At 39.0% G+C, this 17,592-nt stretch overlaps 1 protein-coding gene across 1 annotated transcript in view; it reads right to left on the bottom strand.

Annotated features, from left to right (window-relative positions):
- CUBN (cubilin) overlaps positions 1-17,592 on the bottom strand; it is a 282,752-nt gene that overhangs the window by 140,338 nt on the left and 124,822 nt on the right. Inside the window, exons 30-31 of the mRNA XM_031939914.1 lie at positions 12,826-13,000; positions 10,638-10,807 (exon numbers count right to left, since the gene is read on the bottom strand). Of these exons, the coding sequence (XP_031795774.1) occupies positions 10,638-10,807; positions 12,826-13,000 (345 nt within the window). The remainder of the gene's footprint in view (positions 1-10,637; positions 10,808-12,825; positions 13,001-17,592) is intronic.

The raw sequence follows: 17,592 nt of genomic DNA, 5'->3' as shown, positions 1-17,592 counted from the left end.
TTCTATTGTTACTACTATTATTCCTACCACTATCACTACTACTATTACTGTTGATGATAGATGTTGTAAGTTTTGCAAAATATTTTACAAATTTATCTCATTTAATCCTGCAAGCTAAGTGCTATGATTATCCCCATTTTACAGATGAGGAAATTGATGGCCTCACAGCTAGTAAGCAGAGGAAGGATTTGAACTCAGCTCTTCCTGACTCCAGATCTAGTCCTCCATCTACTTCACAACCTAGCTGTCCCTAAATGTGAATTGCTGTTATTACCAATAAAGCAGTAGCTCTTAATCTCTTTTTTGTGTTGCAGACCTCTTTGGTGGTCTACTGGAGTCTATGAAGATCTTTTCTCATAATATTTTTAAATTATGGAAAGAAATGTTAAATTTTACTTAAGGTTTAGTTAAAAACAAAGACTTTTTTCCATCCAAGTTCATATCCCTTGAAAAGCAGGGTAAGGATCCCTGATTCAAAGCTAGTAAAGATCAGCAGGTAATCTAGGCCAGTCCACTCACCTTATTAAACTGACATCCAGAAAGACTATATGACTTTCTGGAAATCAGAATACGTAACAAGCAGCAAAGTTGAGTTCCCTTCCTCCAAATCTACTGCTTTTTCCAATGTGCCATTTTGCCTCTCTTGAATTTCACCTTGTAATTCCTTAGATTCAGAGATAAGATCTTTGTCCAAGCAAAATAGGAGTCTATGTGACTATAATTATACCTTAACTCTTAAAAGCTAGTGTTTTTTGGAGTTCCTGCATTAATGAAACCACATACATACCATTTACATTATGTATAATAACATAATCTTGAAGAGGTACAACAGTTCCCATCTCTAAATTGGACTGTGAAAAACTAAAAGCTTCATTCCAAATTTTCTAAAAATTAAGGGAATATATATTATATTTTTGCATGGATTCCTTCACTAGACCAGTATTTGAAATTTCTCTAATTTAGAAGAACCTGTAAAAACGTGAAATCTTTTGAAATAGCTTTGGAGACCTGAGGATCACCTCCATACTCCTGAGAATGATCAGAATAGAACTTCTGATAACATCAACCATAAGCCTAGAAAGGCTCTAATACTTTAAGGTATGCAAAGTGCTTTACATAAATCTCATTTTATCTTCACAGTCACCCTGGGAAGTATGTGCTATTATTATCCTCCTATTACAGATGAGGAAAAAGAGAATATTAGCATTCAAAACTATGTGGTCCGTGGGGATCTTTACATACAGATTAGAGAAATCCACTTTTACTGGAGTTTGCCAACCCTGGGCTAGATCACTGCCAAGGTCTCTCATGTATCTACATTTTATGACATTAGCTTGGACAGACACATTCCTTTTTTAAAAAAGACATTCATTGAAATAAATTAGATGACCCATTTTTGCTTCCTCTTTCAGGTTTCAACTGTCAACTGATATCTAACCTAAATCTATCCTGCTCTAATTCACATGAATTTTCTCTCATCCTGGTCTGTTTATAATTTTTGTAGTGTATTAAAAGCTTGATAATGTTGTTTCACTATTGCAAAGACTTATAATAACCAACTAATTATAAGTGGACTAAGTAATCCACCTCAGCTAATGTGTATATTAAGTTTTTGACAATTATTATGTGAAACCTTAATTATTCTCCTTTCAAAAAGAAATAACATTGCTAGATGAACCTCTGAAGGTGCTAGTAACATAGAGAGTAAATAACTGAAGGTTTCTAGTAAAAGGTGTCTTTATTATAGAACCTATCTCCCAACATTGTTTTGAGAATCACATGAGATAATAATTGTGAAGTGCTTAGCACAGTGCCTGGAACACAGTAAATGCCACATAAATATTAGTTTTCATGGTGGTTGTTATACATATGAAATGAACTCTCTGTCTGGAGATAATCATTAGTATAACTTTTTTCACAGCCCAATTTAGAGACAATAACTGTTATACCTCTTCAAGATAATGTTATTATAGATAAGGTAAATGGTGTGTATGTGGTTTTATTAGTGCAGGAACTCCTAGAATAGGAACTCTATTCATTAATGCAGATAGCAATTTGTCTATAAATTAAAGTCTTAGAGAACTGACTAAGATTCAGATGGACTAAGTGACTTGCCTATGATCAAACAGTATAAGAGTTAGAAATTGAATTCAGGGCTTTCAGAATCCAACTAGTATATTCTACTGTATCATACTGCTTCAAAAATAATGGAATTTTTAAAAATTCATATTAATTATGCTAAAATATAAATCACTATGACTGGTAATTGTGTCATAAAAACATGGTTAATATTAAGGCTTGTTACTTTTTAGTGGCCAGATTTAGAAGTCTTATAGCTCAGTTCTAGAGTCTCTATTTTACTGAGAAATTCATAAAAGCTGAGATTTCCCAATAGGTTTTTCAAAATTCACTGCAGAAACAATATGCTTGTGTTCCGGCTAGTTTTATTAAAATCCCATTGGCGCTAATGCAGGACATAGCCCTGCTGCCCACTGCTTCTCCTTTTTCCTTTCCCTGAAAACCTCAGGAAGATTACATGACTCATAATCAGCTTATAGAGAGGGTGGTGCAAACTTACTTACGGCCTCCAAGCACATGGCTAAGAGCTTCCTCAGTCACATTTTATTATAATCACATTTCTGGCAACTGATACCCATTCCTGAATCTCCCTTTTCTGGGTCTCAGATGGTATGAAAAGACATTGCACTTGGCCCTTCACAGAACATCAGCTTTATTCACTCACAATTACTGTTTCAATCTGGGGGGTGGAGGATATAAACAACTCAGCATTGAGGATAAAATTAATATAGACTGGAGGAGAGGAGAATGTCCATTCACCTGAAGCCTGGTTACAATACCTCCTGATTTCTCCACCCCTTATTTGCTCTAGACAATGGGAACTCTGTCTACCTAAATCTTAGAATTGAACTTTGCAAAGAGGAGAAATATGCCTGCAGAACACAGCTCCTAATCACACTTTCAAAATGGGTTATTTTTGTCACTCAGCCTCTTGCAGACTTTCAGGCGAAAAGAAGGAAGAGGATTTCACATTATTCATGACCTGACAAAAATCACATTGAATTTTATATTTAAAAAAACACCTAATAATGATACACGGTTAATACATCTAGAATCTTGTGGTCAACAGCTTTGACCAAGTCACAAAGTTAGAGTTGGTAAGGACCTCTGGTCTAATTCCCTCATGCTATAGATGAGGAAACTGAGGTCCAAGGCATGATTTGTGCTAGATGACATAAGTAATAAGTTTCCAAGGAAGATTTTGAATGCAGATTGCCTGATTCTGGTAAGAATTCTTTCCCCTAAAAACTCAATTTCTCCATCTGTAAAATAGAAAGAACAGCCTAGATGACTTAACATAAGGGCTCATAAGTTAGAGTAGAATTTTTTCCTTTGAAATCCTATGTATTGTATTTTATGCATTTAAAAACACTATGCTGAGAAAGTCCATAGTCATCAGCCCAAAAGCTCCATAATACCAAAGTTAAGAATTGTTGATCTGAACACCCTTCTACCCATAAAGTTAGGGTAGTTAGTTTTGTAGTTAGGAGAGGTCCTATGATCTTTATACTCCTTCACTTTTTTTATTGTGAGCCTATAGGAAAAGTCCTTAACACTTCTTTATATGATGATTCCATGCTTTAAACACTTTTATAATATCTCATTAATTTCACAAAACCCAAGAAGAAAAGCAATTGGCAAATTTAATTTGCTTTGCTTTAAGAGGAAGAAAAAGGGAGCATTAAGAAGATGATTTATTTATTGCAGGAGAGATAATAACAGATCCAGGAATGTGTGTGTATTCTCCTATCCCCCATGCTAGGACATTATTCCCTAAATAGCCTCAAAATATCAGTTAGTTGGATTGCAGGCAAATCTGTATATTGGACTCCTATAGATTTCAAATTGCACGATGCCTTCACAAATTCCATTCAACAGAGCACATAGGAGTTTCCCAGCATAGCTGCTTCCGTGGAATGTGCAACAGACAGCAGAATCTCTCAAATCAACAAATAAACCCAGGGTGTCCAACCGGGGATCTTAACCTCAATTCTGCCCCAGGCTCAATGAAAGAGCTCTGGGCCCTTCCTTTACCCATCTCCTGGTCTTAATCCCACCTTCCCTCTAATCTATGGTGGCTCTTTCCAAGTTTTCCCTTTCTAGCTCCATGGCCCTTCAAGACCATGGGCCATGACCCAAAGTTATTTTAAAATTTATGGAAGTGAAGGAAGAAGGGAGTTGAGAATGTGCATGTGGAAGGGTATTTACAAAAGCTTTGGATTCAATAAACATTCTATTCAACATTTATTAAGGGCCTCCTATGGACAAAGGAAAAAATAAATATTGGAGTGCAAAGTCATAGAAAATGAATTCCTCCTAAAGTATGTGCAATTTATATGTTACACTGCAGCTGCTGCAGGATTCTATGTTCTGGCTAAACAATAAAGCAACAGATTTAAAAAAAAAAAACAGCTGCTTCTGCATTTAGGAGGAGAATGGTAACTGGTAGGGGAATCCTCTCAGGAAATTATCCAGCCTGTTAAAGTCATAAATCTAAGTGAAGAAGGATGGAAGTGAATCCATTACTCATTGCAGCTTTTGCCGGATTGGGGGGATCAGTCACTTTCTTAGGTCTTTATCTTTTCCTCCACACTTGATCATTTTAAAATGAAACCTCTTCGTTAAATTCACAGTTTCACATCTGACTGTAAATCTGCATTTACTCCTTTTCTTTCTTCACATTCCTACAGGCCTTAAAAGTCAGAGAGATGGCCAGCCCTATCACTCTGACTCCCTTCCACACTTACAATCAGGGCCAGATAATTTGCACCAGAAGCAGACAATTATAGCTGCCTGAAGGAAAGAAAAAACAATATAAAACTCTTCCCTTTCCCTTCAGTGCAAGTACATTTGGCTTCCTTCCTGCTTCAGTGGCCTTCAAAGCCTGAAAGAATCAACACTGTTAATAGCAAGCCCTCATCATCTTTGGAAGGGTCTCCATTTCTGCCAGTGTCTGCTTTCTCAAATGAAGTCTCGTCAAAGAGCAGAGGGGGAGATTGTACATTGTGGTCCACTTTGGGCCCATTCTGTGACTGTTCTCTCCCAATTCGGCACAGGGCGGACATCCCATTGTGCTAAGCAAACAGGATGCTGTGGCCTTCCTGGGGTCTCTGCTCTTCTGCCTGCATCTTCAGTGATCTTCCCCCACTGAGGCGAATGACTTTGGAAAGTAGGAGAAGAGCTCTGAATAAGCAATGGATCTGGCGGCTCAGTTATACTTGGGCTCTGTGGAAGGAAAGATCCTGGCTAACTATTTCCTGCTGAGATGATGGGAAATCCCCATTGAGTAAGTCTTACTACTTCTTGGGTCCACTGGACTTGAAATTATGCCATTAACGATAATCTGAGGTTATCTGCATCCAACATGGGAACCATATCTCAAAATCATTTTAAATCAGTAGATGAGTCCCCCTTAATGCATCATCAAATCAATAACATTCAGGAAATGCACTTTCCTCATTTTCATTCACGAGATATTGTGAATAAGATATGTGTATTAATGGAAGCTCCTCCAGAGTAAGAACTGGTTTGTTTTTATCTTTATATACCCTGTACCTGGGGAAGGGAATTTCTGAGCTTCAGAAAACTCTCTAAAAGAAAATGGAGAGGGTTCTGTAACTACTGAACCACAAGTCTAAGCAATATCATCTTATCCCTGGTCCCAAATGTAACATCTAATAAACATTTGTGGAACCAGAGTGCCCTTGGATTCAGTGAGCTCTCAGGGGGACTAAAAAGAGTCTGGCTGAGTGAGCAAGAATCACAAGAGTTACACTATCCCATTTCTGACACCTGATCCTTTCTTAAGAACAGAACTATGGGAAACATAACCAAAAATGACACGAGTGAAGAGGGAGTGCTACAAGTGGCCTTTGTTCCAAGTTTTTTAGCTCTGCCAATTTTCATCGTGAGCTCAATGCTCCTTTTATTTCCACAAGGCAAAAGGCAATTTAGGAAGGACTGCCGAGGGTCAGCTGACGTGAATTCTGAACTTGACAAAACCATCTATTACAAATAATAGAATTAAGGTGCTAGAAGGATCCTTTAGAGATCATCTGATCTGACCCTTGTTTTAGAGATGAGGAAATCTGGGACCAAGAAGATTCCATGGCATGCTTGAATTTGGCAGTAGTAGTAGTAGTACTAATAGTAGTGGTAGCAATACTGGTGGTAGTAATAGTAGTAATGGTGGTGGTAGTAAAACTGGCAGTAGTAGTAGTAGTAGTAGTAGTAGTAGTAATAATGTTGGTAGTAGTAATAGTAACACTAGTAATACTGATGTAGTAGTAACACTGGTGGTAGTAGTAGTAATACTAGTGATGGTAGTAGTAATAGTAGTAATATTGGTGGTAGTAGTAGTAGTAATGGTGGTGGTAATAATACAAATAGTGGTAATATTGGTCATAGAAGTAGTAATAGTAATACTAGTAGTACTGATACTAGTAGTAGTAGTAATACTGGTGGTAGTAGTTGTAGTAATGGGATGGTAGTACTACTGGTAGTAGTAGTAGTCATAATAGTAGTACTACTGATAGTAGTAATAGTAGTAGTAGTAGTAATAATAGTGGTAGTAGAAGTAGTAATAGTAGTAGTAGTACTGGTAATAGTAGTAGTAGTAATAGAAATAATAGTAGTACTAGTAATAGTAGTGATAGTGGTGCTCAGTGGTAGTGGTAGTAGTAGTAAATACATGCTGACATTAATATAGCACTTTAAATATTTACAAAGTATTGTACATACAGCATCTCATTAGTGTAGCTAGGTGGTGTAATGGATAGAACCTTGAATCTAGTGAAAGAAAAATCTGAGTTCAAATCCTGCCTGAAACTTATTAGTGATGTAATCCTATGCCCACTTAACCTTTTCAACCTCAGTTTCCTTACTTGTTAAGTGGAGGAAATAATTGTGTCTCCTACACAAGGTTGTAGGGATAATAATAATCCTTATGATATGATGATAACAATATTTTAAGGTCTGCAACAACATGGAATACATGTTGCTTCCTTTGAGACCCACAACAATCTTGCAAGTTAGGTAGAATTATTATGCCCATTTTACAAATAAGGAAATTGAAGCTGAGAGAAGTTAAGTTATTTGGATAAAGTCACACTACTACTAAGTGTCCTGACTCCAACTCCAACACTCTATCCACTGTTACCCAGCTGCCCAAGTGAGACAGTTGCCTTCAAGTAGTAAATATATATATATATATGATATAATATATATATAAATTAATATAATATAAATTATGTCATATATATTTACTACTTGAAGGCAACTGTCTTGTATAAAAACACATAAACATACATATAAATTAAATTGATTATATATGAATCACATTATAAATTACATTATTCTATATTATATGTTTTATAGTTAATATTTTCAATTATTTTTATTATCAAAATAAATATTATTATGGTATAATGGATAGAGACTTGGAATCAGGAAGACCTGAGTTATAATCCTGCTTTAAACATTTTCTAGCTTTTTGACTCTAAACAAGTCATTTAACCTCTGCCTCAGTTTCCTCATTTGAAAGATGAGCAAGCATAATGATAGCATTTACCTCACTGCTTTGCTGTAAACACCAAATGATATCCCATATGTAAAGAACTTAACATACCTTAAAGCACTATAAATATACCAGCTCTTTATTATCATTATTGGTATTATCATGAACAATCCTGAGAACTAGTATTTTTTCCTGTTTTGCAGATGGGAAAATTTAAGTGAGCTGTTTCCCTGAAAAATTATTGATATTATTTCAGGATTCGGATCTGAAAGTCACTCAGCTTCCTGACTTTTTCACAGATTGATTGTGGATCCTAGAGTCATAATTTTCCATAACTCGGTTTACCTGTAAATTTGGACAAAAACTCTTGTCACTAACCGACTTCAGCTAAAGAAATAACACTAGTGTCAAACCACTTGTCAATGATCTTATGTTTTCATTTCCAACTATCCAAGCTGGCTTAAAAATATTATTTTTTTATTTCTGACATTCAGGACTTATTTACTATTAATGAACAGCTCAAATGGGCTCTATTCAAAAAAAATAGGCAATTCACTAGCATTTGACTATAATGGATCATACTAAAGAATCTCACATAGACTCTAGGCAACAGGACCAAACAAGTCACTTGAAGGTCCCCAAAATGAATGATTGGCTTCATCTACAGTCGATTGCATAAATATTGTGAAAATTATTGGACTTGATTTAGTTTTTTGCATCCAGAAGCCTAAGCTCAGGCCTCTTCCCATCACCCATCTGGCTCTGCAGAAACGAGGAGCGTCTCAATGTCTAGTTTTCTCCCTCTTTAGACAGCCAGAGAATAAACCAGCTACAATTTGAAGCCAGGCTCCCAGCTGAGCCAGGAGAGTCAACACAGAACCTTTCCTGGGGTCTGTTCCTAGGTGAAGAAAAGACCCAATACATGAGCCCAGAGGAGTTATAATGCAAGTCTCAGAAAGAGCCTGGCTGGGTACCCTCTCCAGGGCTATCCACCTCTGTGCTAACTGGGGTAAATCATGAAGCAGGCTAAGTTCCCCCCCCCCCCCATCTATTCAGATCAATTAATTTAAGCACCTACTATGTGGCAGGCACTGTACTAAGCAATGGCAAAAGACAGTTCCTGCTTTTGAGGAGCTCAGTTTAAAGGAGGAGACGATGTGTGAACAATCGTAGATAAATAGGGAATGATCCCCAGCAGGAAGGCACTGGAGTTAAGAGGGGGGTAGAAGCTGGGATTTTAGCTGGGACTTGAAGGAAGCCAGGAGGCAGAGATTAGGGGAAGTCCTTCCCAGCATCGGGCTAGCTAGTGAAAATACCCGGAGCTGAACATGAAACGTCAAGGAAGAAAAAGGCAACCAGTGATTGATTCGACAAGGAGATAGGATGTGTAAGGTGTAAGAAGACTGGGGAGATGGTGGTTGGGACAGGTTAGAGAGGGCTTTGGAGGCCAACGAGAAGATCCTGAAAGTCCCACGGAGCCATTGGCATTTACTGGGTACCTGTGCTTTAGGAAAATTCCTTTGGCAGGTGAATGGAGGATGAAGTGCAGTGGGGAGAACCTTGTGGCAGGGAGACCCCCCAATCCAGGGGGAGGGAGTAGGGGTCTCCACTGGACCGGTGATAGTATTAAGGTAGAGTAGGGGTATATTCGAGAGTTATTGTATAGGTGAAATCGACGGACTGGATATGGAGTGGGGAGAGGGTGAATCAAGGATGGTACCTAGATTGTGAGCCTGAGCGGGTTTGGGAGGATAGTGGTATCCTTAACAAAAATAGGGAAGTCTGGATGGGGGAAGAGTTTGGGGGAGAAGATAATGAGCTCAATTCTGGGCTTGTTGAGTTGAAGATGTCCACAGGACACCCAGTTTGAGATGTCTATCAGATGTAAAGACAGAGGTCTCTTTCCTAACTTGTTCTCCATCAATCACCAAGTTTCTTTGTGATAATAGGAGCTGCATAGGTGTTCTCCACCCCTCCCCTGTTTGGCTCAATGAATCCTAGAATCTGAGTCCCAAAGGGGGCATCTATGATCAATCTTTGTATAATCAAGAATTCCCTCTATAACACATCAAACAAGTCTTCACTTGAAGTTTTCTCCTCTCTCCCAAGCATCTCATTCATTTTTGGATAGCTCTAAGCCAGGGAAATTCAACTTTTTCTGTGTATGTGATGGACCCCTTTTTTACTCTGGTAGAGTCAATGGACCCACTCTTAGAATAATATTAAATGAATTTAATTTAATAAATAAAAGTAAACACAGAGGACTTTAAAGGAAATCAATTATATACTTACTAGCTAAGTGACTGCCTTAATTTTCTCATCTGAAAAAATAGGGATAATAATAGTACCTATCTCCCAGAGTTATTAGGGGGAATAAAGTGAGATAAAGTTTGTAAAGACCTTGGCAGAATGACTAGTACCTAGTAAGCACTTAATAAATGATTTTTTTTCTCTTTCTGTCTCTATCTCACTGTTTCATTCTGTATCTCTTTGTGTCTCTATCTCTGTGTCTCTGTGTCTGTCTCTGTCTCTCTGTGTCTCTGTCTCTCTCTCCTTCTCTCTGTCTCTCTCTGTGTCTCTGACTCTGTCTCTGTCCCTCTCTCTGTCTCTGTTCCTCTCTCTGTCTCTGTCTGTCTGTCTATCTGTCTCTCCCTCTCATTTCTTTCTATAGATCCTTATCTCTCATGGAAAACTTTTCTTTCTTCATTAAAAAAAAGGAACCGAGGAGGGAAGTTTATATTCTGGATGTAATTTGGGGGGTACAATGATGAAAACTTTTCAGTCTTAGAATCTGGGAGAGTGAAAGCAAGAAAAACTAGAAACTCACAGACATGTACCCTACTTTTGAGAGAGTAGATTTCAAATAATGCAGAAAAATCTAAGAATTGAAAATACCATAAATGGTAGAAAGCACTTGGCAAATGCCTTTCATCTCACATAAGAACAAACAAATTAATGCAGTGAACATGTGGGAGAAATCAATCCATTTGTTGCCATAGTAATAGGATTTGTTAGAAATAATGCTTGAGCATTTGCCACTTACAGTAATACATGCATCCTGTAGTTCAAAGTCAACATCTGTAAAGTTTAAGAGAATGTGATGGTTTCTGTCCACTTGAATAAGCCAGGAACAGTCTGTGTTACTCCTGTAAGAACGGGGGTAGTTTGGAGAATGGATTTCTCCACTGGAAGCCTGGAAAATGCCCCCACAACCTGTAGGAGAGAAATCAACCAATTCATGAAAAGAATATCACATATATAAAATTCTCTACTTTTTATCTTAATCCTACATGAGCATGTCCCATTCCCTTGACAATTATAAAATCCCTTTTAAAATATCATTCTATTGAAAATCTAATGAAGTGAATGTATAGGAATGATTTCCCACTCAACTGAACCTTTGCAAGAAAAAGAAAATTAAAAAAAAAACCCTGAAATGAATGAAATACTGAAGGGAGAAAGAATAAAATGATATCCAGTGAAGTAGTTTTTGTGATATAAGTAAAATCTACTTTTAATCAAACCCTTCTTCAGTATTTTTTAATAATACAAAATATTAATTGGAGGACGCCCATCAATTACAGAATGGCTTAAGAATTGTGGTATAATGGGATACTCTTGAGTCATAAAAAATTTTGAGCAGTTTTCAGAAAAACCTAGAAAGATTTACATGAACTAATGTTGAATGAAGTGAGCAGAACCGAGAGAACACTGTACAAAGTAACAGCAAGACTGTGTGATGATCTACTGTGATAGACTTAGCTTTTTCAGCAATACAGTGATCCAAGACAATTCAAAGAGTCATGTTGGAAAATGCTATCCACATCAAAGCACACTGTTTCCAGTTTCTGTTTTTCCTTTCTTATAGTTTTTCTCTTTTGTTCTGATTGTTCCTTCACAATATGGCTAATGTGGAATATATTTAATATGATTGTATATCAGATTGCTATCTTGGGAAGGGGGGACAGGGAGGGAAAGAGAAAAACATCTGGAATTCAAAATCTTATTAAAGTGACTGTTGAAAACTATTGGAAAAAATAAAATACAATTAAGAGGAGGGAAATAATGAAATGGAATATCAATACTAATTATTCTTTCACCATCATTTCCCCCCAATTCTCCACCACTTTATAATTTCCCTGTTACTGTCAAGAGCACTGAGGTCCTTCCAGTCACCCAGATCCGCTTCTTCAGCATCATCCTCAATCCCTCACTCTTACCTTCCCTAGCGAATATAAATCCATTATCAAATGTAGTGTTTGTACCTTCAAAATTTCTCCTCTGTGTGCCCCCTCCTCCCTCTGTTTCCCACCTCCTCTTCCAGTTTAGACTCTCCAGTCTCTAGTGTAGACTTCTAATTGGCCTTCTGTAATGGCCTTCTAACTGGGTTCTGCACCTCAGGCCTCTCCCCAGTCCCATCCATCCACCCTTCAACTGCCAAGGAGACTTTTCTAAAGCACACATCTGCCCACATCATCCCAAAATTTCCTATAAAATGAGCTCTAATGCCTCCTTATACATCCAGGTTTAAGTATAAACTGCTCTCTTTTTCATCCCCTGGCCCTTTCCTCCCTTCCCAGGCCCTTTCCTCCATTCCCAGGCTCACAGCTCTGTTTGTACATTTACAGACATTTTATAATCAAATTTTACTGGTCTATTTGCTACTTTCTCATATGATATCCCATTTCCTCCTTCTATACTTTTGCACTGTGCCCCCAAACTGCCCTCCTATGTTCTACTTCTTAGATTCCCTGGCTACTTCAAACATCACATCTGCAAGAGACCTGTCCCAGGCTCCCAGCTGCTGTGCCTTCTCTCTCCGATTACCTTCCATCCACTTCCACTCTCTTCACCTCCCCAACTGCCCTTCTCAGGATGCCCTCTGGTTCAGAACCCTCAAGATAGGGCACCTAGAGCTGAGCCCAGGACTCGAGAGAGGATCTGACCAAAAGGACCATCATAGAATGAATTTTCATTTTAAGGTTAGGTCCAGAATCAATGAATAGATTTAGTTTCTAGTTCTACATGAGTATTTCTTATGAGTTTCTGAACTAAACTCAAATGTTTATCAGATAAATGTAGATTGCTTTAGGTTGGAGAGTGACAGTAAGGAAGCAGAAAGTGGGAAGTGCTACATTTTCTCCAATGACTGTTAATAAACTTAATTCTTTGAGTCTTTCATAAGTGCTGAGTTGGAGAATTTAGTTAGTTTGGAATTTTGAGAGACTCACCATCAGGGATCTCTAGCCACGAAGCATTGAAACCCCTCCCGTTTATGCTGCTGTCAGTCTTGAATCTGACTGCTATTGAATTTCCAGCACTCGACACTTGCAGAGGATTCTCTCTTGATCTGGAAGAACACAGCTGAGCCACCCGAGGAGAATCAAAATCAGGGCCACCATAAACCTACAAGGGAATATAGAAAAAAAAAAGCCTCAATTAAGTGATCCATGTAAGCAGTTGCTGCCCATCCTTTGGTCTATCTGTCAGCTCCCAGGTCCTAATTTTCAAGCAGTCCAGTGACTTTAAGTCTCACTGGACTATTTTATTATCATTTTTAAAAAATATTAATTGGATGAACTTTAAATTCAATTATGTGCTGTCAAAAGCATTCCCTTTGCTCCAGAAACATACATGAGAAATACAGCTTTCCTAAACTATTTGGAGATTGTTTTATCAGCATGAATGGTATGGATTAGTTAAAAAGGATTCCTTTCCCAAATTAAAGGGGAAAAACAGAGTTTCAAAGAAGATTATTTATTTTTGTTACTTTTCATAAACTTTAGTTTTTTCCACAGGAGTGTCAACACTGATAAAAAATATGATTTTCTGACTTTTGGAATATTTCTTTATATGTACCTGTGTATACATAGATATATATGTATATCTATATATACATACATCCTCAGAAAGAGAATTCTATAGACAAATCATTCCCAACCCAAGAGCTTTCATTTTTTCTTTTGTCAAAATATTTTTTTCTTTTCCTATATCTTTACTTTGAATTGAGTAATTAAAAACAAATAGAAAACAAACAAACAAAAATAATTCTTATGTGCATAGCAGAACATAAGAGAAGATTCAAAATAGAAAGAGATTTCATTTTCTATTCTGTTTTTCTGCAACTGGAACATATCAGGAGATTTGTCTATTCAGAGTTATTTGCTGGCTAGAGGAAAGAGTACAGAGTGTCTAAGGGTGGCTAAGTTGTTTTCTGGTTCTCCAGCTTTTGCTATTTCATTAAGTGCAGCAACCTTCATCTAAAATTAGACATACAGGAGCAGGAACTGGCAAAACTGTCTATATCTTCAGCACAGGTACCTCTGCTCTCTCATTCTTCTTCATCCTCCAGGTACCTCTGGCCCTGCTCTCCAAGGAGCCCATATCTGCACCCTGTTCCCTGGCCTAGAATCACGACTTATTGATCCTGCTTTTATCTGTGCCTACTATCCCTTTAATAAATAGTCTCATATACTCAACGTCTTAACATCAGCTGACTTACAGAAGGGAAGAAGACCAGTTAAATGAAATCATACAAATAACTAATGGATGCTTGGACACAGCAGAGGGGTACATAGGGAAATAAGAGTAATTAGATTGGGTCTTGGGCTAGGTAGTAGAAAATTCATAAACGAGTTTATATTCAACTTAATTGACAACTGTAACTAAAGAAATCTTCTGAAAAGGTCTCTATCGGTGGACAAGAGAAAACAAGATTTCAAACTTTCACTCTTTGGATCAGAAACCATAGTACCATCTTGGACTCAGAATGTAGAATTCATTAACAGATGAGAAAACTAGATGTGAACTGTCCCTGTTAAAAGTCACTCAGCTTAGAGTGAGAAAGCTGGTCTTAGACCTCAAGCCCTCCAACTCGGAGCCCCGTGATCTCCCCCAGAAGATGCTGCCCTTGTATTAATAAGAGATCACTCCCATATCCTTGAACCTCCTGGAAGATCTTGCACTGGTCTATCGAGAGCTAGAAAGTGCAGCTTGTCTAGTAAGTGCTGATAGAGGAGAATAAAAAACAATGAGAATGCTCTTGAGAAAGAGTGTCTCTTGAATCCACAGTGACTCCTTTGTCTCTTCGGTTCCTTCCAGTCCTTTGGGCCCAGATGAATGAAACAGCTGTTCCCATGAGAGCTCTGTTCAAGGAGGGTAACGGCAGAGGAAAGAGGCAGCCTGAAGCTCGGCTGCTTTGCAAGGGTTTGATGTTCCTGGGGCCTCCTGAGCCCCATCAAAAGGCCAGCTCGGAGGGGAAAAGGAGGCCTGAGTGTCCCTTCACACAAACAATAGCACAAGTGGCAGAACTGAGGTTGAAATGAGCCATCCTCAATCCTTGTCCAAAATACACTTTCCCACTTTCTATGGGTTTCCTTCTTCAGCAAAAGGTGATGATGTTAAAGTCATGGACACCTGCCCAGAGCAGAACTTCTGTACCTGGGCAGCAGCTGTGAAGAGTGGGACACAAAATCTACAAGGAGCCTGATTTCATTTAGGAAAGATGATAGCAGGTCTTCAAGCAAAGATTAGATCACCAGCTGTATGGTACTAATGGGATTCTTATTCATGTGTAAGCCTCTGATGGCCCTTCCAACTCTGAGCTTCTATGTCAGAATTCATTTTAAATGATGCTTATTAAGCCCTGGGTGCTCCTGGTCCTCCCTGTGCTCATTCTGAATAACTATTTCACCCTCAGGGAGTACAGCCCCTGATACAGCTACTTGAGTGAACAGAAGAAACAAATAGGATCTTCTATAGGTTTTCTTCTCAAGATAGAACAAGATGGCGAGAAAATAGGGAATAATGATGTGTAGGGAGTATACTCTGGCTCCTGCCTCCAACCAGGGAAGTTAAATCTGCCTTTCAGGGTTTCAGGATACTCTGAATATTTGAAAACTGTATTCTCTCCATTATTAGGTGCCAATGATTAGCCCTGCAATCCATTTAATCACTTAACATCATTTAGCTTTTAGAGGGAGAGCATATTTACTCTGACGTTATAGTGAGAACAAAAGTATAAATATCTCTCCCCAACAACTCTATGACAGCCGCATGATTAATTACTACATAACAATGATCCCACCAATTTTATATTCAGATACAGTTTGACAGGTCACTCCCAAAGGTTGCTCTTTGCTTTTCGGGGTGTCAATGCCAGACTGGCTGCACACCCAGACTTTAACACCCTGGGGTGTTGGACTTTTCAAAACTCATGAGATTTTTTACTTAAAATGGAAAAAACAATCTTTTTACTTAAAATGGAAAAACTATACTTGGGGGGGGGGTCTAAGATCTGTTTACAGAATGATTGTGTCAGAAAAGAGAAATACCCTAAGATCTTTCCCCTTACAGAACTGTTTCTTCCTGGATGCTGTGAGGGAAGAAGTCAATGAGATCTCCAAGAATGATGAGGCAAAGAGAACGAAGCGAAAGCCTGTTCTGGCCAACCCTGACAGCATTCTCAAAGATACTCCCAGTCCCGGTGATGTAGCCAGTGGGAGGGGGCTCCTCACAGCCATGTGGGAGCAGACCTAGTTAGAGAATGACTGGGGAGAAGAGGCTGGAGCTGACTTAGCCCCGTGGAGAGACTCTCAGTCCTGGTTACACACACTCACAGAGAAGGGTCCTCCCTGACCCCCAGCTTAGCAGACCTTGGGGAGTGTTACAATGTGACGTGGAAAAGGCCCTTCCATTGCACTTCACTGTGTGATCCCCCCAGAACAGATCCCCCATGCTCTTCTGTGGGGCGCTCAGCCACACTATCTGACTCCCCTCCAAGAGCGTCAGACTTTTACTCTGCTGCTCTAACCTGGAAGGACGGGGCCAGCCATCAGCTTCTGTAGAGAAATCTGACTTTTATCCTGGCGTGAGGACCAGAAATGTAAGGATGCTGTTAATTTAAAGGTTCTGGCCTTTCACTGAACACAGTTAATGGGGTTAAACGATGATGCAGCCAGTATTCCCTTTTAACTTCGTCCTCAGCCCTCGCCCACGGCCCATTGGATGCTCAGGAATCAGAGCCATGGAAATGGTCGGTTGCTTCAATGCGACAACAGCCTCTTGGTTGCTCATAACATGGGAATGCTGACTTGATTGTAACAGTAAATGGAGCTAACAGAGCAGAAGCAAATGGTCAAAACAGACTAAAACCACAGGCTTTGAGATGTGCTCTATCCCAAGCCTTCAATCCAAACACATTTTTATCTCTGAATCTTGTGTTCCCAGCAGCCTGATTTTGCTTCTCGGCCGTTTAGTCATATGCCAGAATGCCCCACAAGCCACACCCTGGAATTCTTTCCATCTTTTCCCATTTTGGAGAGTCATATGCTAACTATTGGTTGTGTTTGTGGAGGCCAAAAGTAACACTTTATTGTTTTTGCCATGGAAACCCTCCGGCCTGTTTTTATGAAGCTGTGTGAAAAGCGGGCTGCGCCGACACAGGGAAGGGAAGGAAATCCACCCGCAGGGGCCATAAACCAAGACAATGGCATGTGCTGGGACGCTGGGTTCCCCCTAGTCCCCACAATGACCATTTGTAAACAGATTGTCAGGAAAAAGAAAACCAAGGTCTCTCCGCCCCTAAAAGAGTCAAGAAAATGGTTTCTAAAATGCGGGTGTTTATCTTTGTGAAGCAAGAAAATATGCTCTTATTATGTTTGTGATCAGAAGGTGATCCATGTAGAGACATACTTTTCCACGGAAGATACATGGGTCATTTTCATGGCAAGATAGATGGAACCATGCAGCAGACATTCCTGCTCTCAGTAATCCCCCCAAGGAGGAATCATGCATCAGCCATAGAGTAATTATAGCTGAATCCAGAGAAGAAAAGAGAAAACCAGGCAAGGTAAAATCTTTACAAACTGACAATGGAGAAAGCATCCTTCCCCCATCAGCCTCCCACTGGCCAAAAGGATGTCCAAGTCAGGCTGCAGGCTTGGGCCGCCTTGGGAGGGAGGAAAATTTCACTCCCTGACGGTTTCCTACCCCACAAC

Source organism: Sarcophilus harrisii, chromosome 5 (genome assembly GCF_902635505.1).
Source record: "Sarcophilus harrisii chromosome 5, mSarHar1.11, whole genome shotgun sequence".
Classification (NCBI taxonomy): Eukaryota; Metazoa; Chordata; class Mammalia; order Dasyuromorphia; family Dasyuridae; genus Sarcophilus; species Sarcophilus harrisii.
Note: the sequence above shows the minus strand (reverse complement) of the source record. Positions and strands in the feature narration are given on the sequence as shown.